This window comes from Nanorana parkeri, unplaced genomic scaffold, assembly GCF_000935625.1.
Source record: "Nanorana parkeri isolate BGI_ZX_2015 unplaced genomic scaffold, ASM93562v1 scaffold1622, whole genome shotgun sequence".
NCBI classification, from domain to species: domain Eukaryota; kingdom Metazoa; phylum Chordata; class Amphibia; order Anura; family Dicroglossidae; genus Nanorana; species Nanorana parkeri.
In genome coordinates, this window is record NW_017307890.1 from 269,817 (window position 1) to 274,527 (window position 4,711).

Consider the following 4,711-nt stretch of genomic DNA (forward strand, 5'->3'; position numbering starts at 1 on the left):
CAGAGTCTCAGGGGACTCTGCAGGATCTGTGGGAGGGCTTTGCAGGATCTGTGGGGGGCTTTACAGGATCCATAGGGGTCTCTGCAGTCTGCAAAGCCCCCCACAGATCCTGCACAGCCCCCCTGAGATCCGGCAGACTGCAGGATCTGTGGGGGGCTTTACAGGATCCGTAGGGCTCTCTGCAGACTGCAAAGCCCTCCACAGATCCTGCACAGCCCCCCTGAGATCCAGCAGACTGCAGAGCCTCAGGGGGTCTCTGGAGTATCTGTGGGGGGCTTTACAGGATACGTAGGAGTCTCTGTAGCCTGCAAAGCCACCCAAAGATCCTGCACAACCCCCCTGAGATTCGGCAAACTGCAGGGCCGCAGGGGGTCTCTGCAGGATCCGTGGGGGGTTCTCAGGATCCGTGGGTGGCTTTGCAGGATCTGTAGGGGTCTCTGCAGCCTGCAAAGCCCACCACAGATCCTGCACAGCCCCCCTGAGATCCGGCAGACTGCAGGGCCTCAGGGGGTCTCTGCAGGATCCGTGGGGGGCTTTGCAGGATCCGTAGGGGTCTCTGAAGCCTGCAAAGCCCACCACAGATCCTGCACAGACTGCAGTCCGGCAGACTGCAGGGTCTGTGGGGGTCTCTGCAGGAGACAGCTTCCTGAGACCTGGGGGGGGGGGGCGCAAAATTTTGTTCTGCGCCGGGCGCCTGTGTCTCTGTTTACGCCACTGGCGGCTAGGATCAAGAGCGGGAAGACAGGCCAAGGGGTCAATAACCAGGAGTTCAGATGAGGGGTCAGGGAGCTGCATCAGTATTCGATACGAGAGGCTAGGTCATTGCACCATATAGGTAGTATAACTTAGCAATAAGCCAGGGCTCTGACTGGAATATAAACCCAGTGGGAACCAGGACCGCCCCTGGTCGCCGAGACAACCAGGAGGCTTCCCTGTCCAGGAGCCAATAGCGGGAGGGAAAAAACTGAAGGTGTGTTCCGGAAACCTCCCGCAGCAAGGCCCACACCTGACGACAATAATGGCCGCGGGCGCACTACCACGCATGCGCACCCGCAACCATGCCACCAGGAGTCCTGCTAAGCCGAAGGAGAGCCCGTGCCCTACACCATGCCTGGCGGCCACGAGGTGAGGTGGCACCCCTGGTTCCCTGCCTGACAATCATGCGCTTGTGCATGACCATGGTAGCCAAGCAGATGTTAGCCTTTCCACAATGCATTTGCTTCTTGGAGAGGTTGTAGATCACAACTCTAGTGTCACACCTAGGTGACTGAACTTGCCTTGGGGTAACCGCTGCTTTTGCCTGTGGGCAGTGTTGCTAGAGGGATTTGAACAGCAGCTCCATGGTATTATCCACAAGGTTTCCTGGTCATCAACAACCTTCTTCCTAGCTGCTCTTTATGCTCGTCAACTTAGATTTTCTCCTCTCCCTTCTACATGCAGTCGGCCAACTAATCCTTCACTGCCTGTTACTCACTTGAGGCTACTTTGCTGGAGACAACGTGTTTGCTTTATAACTCCTTTCCCAAGGAGTACATACCCTTCCATCACCCCACTATTTTGATCCGCTGCTGGTGGAGAAAAAAATGCAGGAACTTCTGGGTATGATGAAGCATGTGATCACTCCATGTGCCAGTGCCAAGCCAAGCACGCGCGCATGAGGATAGTTCTGTTAAAGCTACATGTTTGGCTACTTTTGAGCCACAATGGGTGCAACAGCAAATACATATGTATTTGTAGTATGGATGTAGTATTTTTCTAAATGCCATTTTGTATATTTGTAATCTGTCAGTGTGGGGTTAGTCAGCTTAGCTGTGTACTAGCTAGAGTTCTCTAAGTGTGGAGTGATTATTCCCAGTCATCTGCTGTGTTGAGCTTGCTCCAGCAGGATGTGCTAGAGGTATTCCTAACATTCAATATTAAAGGAGAACTAAAGTGTTTTTCCCCATAGTTCTCTTAAGAAGTCAGCACTGGAGGATGGGAGCGGGGAGGGGGGGAATCCCTGCACGGAGCCGTAAGTGACAGTCAAGGCTCTCTGCAGGGACAAGATCGAGAAGTGAACTGTCGAGAAGTGAACTCGAGATCCCACCTGAGGGTGAACCTGCCTCCTCTTCGTCTACGGTCGCTGATGGGCCCCCGCCTCCTCCGTCACCGGGCCCGCCTCCTTCTTTGTCACCAGGCCCAGCCTCCTCCCCTGCTGCCCACCATGGCCCTGCCTCCTCCTCCACTGCCGCTGCTGGCTCTCATTGACTCTGTGGAGAGGAACGCGCTGCTGCACAGATTACTGTCAGTGATCTGAAGAGCAGCTTGTTCGTCTTCAGCCGCCAGTGAAAGCCACCAGCAGAGGATCCCATAGAAACCTAGGCGGCCCGCACGGCATCTGGCCGAGCCCCACTACGCCCCGGGCCCCATAGCGTCCGCCTGGGTCGCTATGGTGGTTGTTACGCCCCTGGCTACAGGCCTGGAGAAATCAGAGCTGCAGGTGTCCCCCGCATGGAGGTGGGGAGTCACTTGCTGAGTTGGGAAGCTACACAGGAACCTCCCCAATGCTGTCCTGTCTTGAAGTCTAAGACTGAGTATACACAGGAGCCTCAGTTGTCAAGGAGCCAACTTTCAAGTTTAAGTATCCAGCCAGAAAAGCCCTAGGAGAGAGAAACAAAAAAAGTTAGAAGACTATTCAGAAGACCAAAGGACAGTGTTTTGATGTAAACCTACAGGTATCCCGTACTCTCTTCACCCTCCTTCCCTCCATTTTTCAAGCACGTGCAGTTCAAATATCTAAAATCTAATCAAAGTGCCAGGTGCCCATCATTCATACCACCCAATGACAAGACCTTCACCCTGAGAAGAATGTACCTAGGAAATGTATTGCCAAGTAAGTGGTTTTGGGTCATTCGGAATGTCACTACTGAGTAGCAGAAAGCCAACTATATGCCAGGAGGTTACCAATAGTGCTACACATACATCTGGAAACAGCTTTCTCTCCTCCTTTTCATTTAGCTAGGTTTTACATATACTTGAGCTAATGGAAAATATGTTTTATTATTATTGATATTATTATTAGTAGTAGTAGTAACAGTATTAGAATCATGTATGATATGATAATTTCGATGTCTTATTATTGCTGCTATTACATTAGTTTGATTTTATTATACTGTTTGCCATGCATTTGATATAATACACTTGAGTGTTCCCTCTCTAGGCAATATATAAATAGAAAAAATACAAATGATGTTTTTTTTTCCAGTCAGCTTAAACCGATATTGAAATTCTTAGGAGATCGAATCCCCTCGTGTGAAAATGGCTTATAAAAACCTCAGGAAGTCTACTCAGCATTGCACATGTCCTGCAGTCACAGACGTTCTAGAGATCTCCTCAAACACCATGTAGGTTTCCTGCCATGAACATGGAACATTATCATTTATAGAGAGAAGGACTCATCAGACTTGACATTGCTGGAACTCATCGCAGATTTAAAATGGAGAATGTCACTAAACTTGGCCCATCTTTCGTGTTTCTAGGACTCTTAGAGTTGGAGAAATTCCGGTTCCTCTATGCTTCTGTAGCCCTTCTCTTCTATTTGATTACAATGCTTTTATGTTGTCTGATTGTGTATGTAATATGGATAGAGGTCAGCCTTCATGAGCCTATGTACATCTTCATAGGTAACTTGATCTTCAATGGTGTATTTGGAAATACAGTCATTTTGCCCCCATTTATAATCAGCTTGTTGAATGGATCCTCAACCATCTCCTTTAATGAATGTCTAACGCAAGTATTCTGTGTGCAAAGTTTTTCCACTGTGGAGATTTTCACTTTTACCGCCATGGCCTATGACCGATACTTGGCTGTAGGCTACCCACTGAGATATGCCACCCTAATGACCAATGAGAGGGCCCTGAAATACATAGCACTTATCTATATTTCAGTCTTCGTACTCGTAGTTGTCCCGCTCATCATGACGGCCAACCTGACATTCTGCGGGGTCAACATTAATAACATTTTTTGCGACAACATGTCCCTTGTCAGGCTGGCTTGTGGGAACTCAGCCATGGTTAATAATATTTTTGGCCTGGTCGAAACTCTGCTCGTCATTTTCGGAACCTGTTTCGTCATCGTATATTGCTACGTGAGGACGTTGTTGATCTGTCTAAAGCTCTCCAAAGAGGCTTGCCTGAAGGCCATGCACACGTTGTCCACGCACATCATCACTTTCTCTGTTTTCTTGACGGCCGCTTTGTTCGTGTTTTTAAGGTACCGCTTGAGCGGGGGGACGATTACTGTCCCGGTTCATGTTTTTATTTCCATCACTGGACTCCTCACGTCGGTTATTGTGAACCCCATCGTCTACGGCATAAGGACCGAAGCACTAAAATTAAAGATACTCCGAAATGTCCACAAACTGAGATTCTGGAAAGATGTTTCTGAGATAAAATAACTGCAGGGTCACTCATGTAATAAACTTCTATTTTGATGAAGTTTTGATTGACTGCGGCACTGTGCCGGGTTCTTTATTACTTATGGTCCAATGTTTTTACAGCACTCATCAAGAATTATGTCATTGGGAATTACCATATAGTAAATATAAAGTTAATAGAGAAGGGAATGGTTGTAACTAGGGATGCACCAATACAGTTTTTTTCGGTATCAAGTACGATATTTTTTTCCAGCATTCGCCGATACCGAATACCGATACAGGAAGTATATATCCCAA

The 4,711-nt window shown here is 48.5% G+C and overlaps 1 protein-coding gene across 1 annotated transcript; it reads left to right on the top strand.

Moving 5' to 3' along the window:
• Positions 1-1,058: 1,058 nt before the first annotated feature.
• LOC108799072 (olfactory receptor 10A2-like) lies at positions 1,059-4,435 on the top strand. Its single transcript, XM_018570889.1, has 2 exons — positions 1,059-1,125; positions 3,519-4,435. The coding sequence occupies exons 1-2, from the start codon at positions 1,059-1,061 to the stop codon at positions 4,433-4,435; spliced, it is 984 nt and encodes a 327-aa protein (XP_018426391.1).
• The last annotated feature ends 276 nt before the right edge of the window (positions 4,436-4,711 follow it).

What these genes read in the sequence shown, in the direction of transcription:
- LOC108799072 (XM_018570889.1), top strand. Translation starts at nt 1,059, where the DNA reads ATGCCACCAGGAGTCCTGCTAAGCCGAAGGAGAGCCCGTGCCCTACAC. An exon ending in CCATGCCTGGCGGCCACGAG is followed by an intron (nt 1,126 to 3,518) that starts GTGAGGTGGCAC and finishes TCGTGTTTCTAG; the next exon opens with GACTCTTAGAGTTGGAGAAA.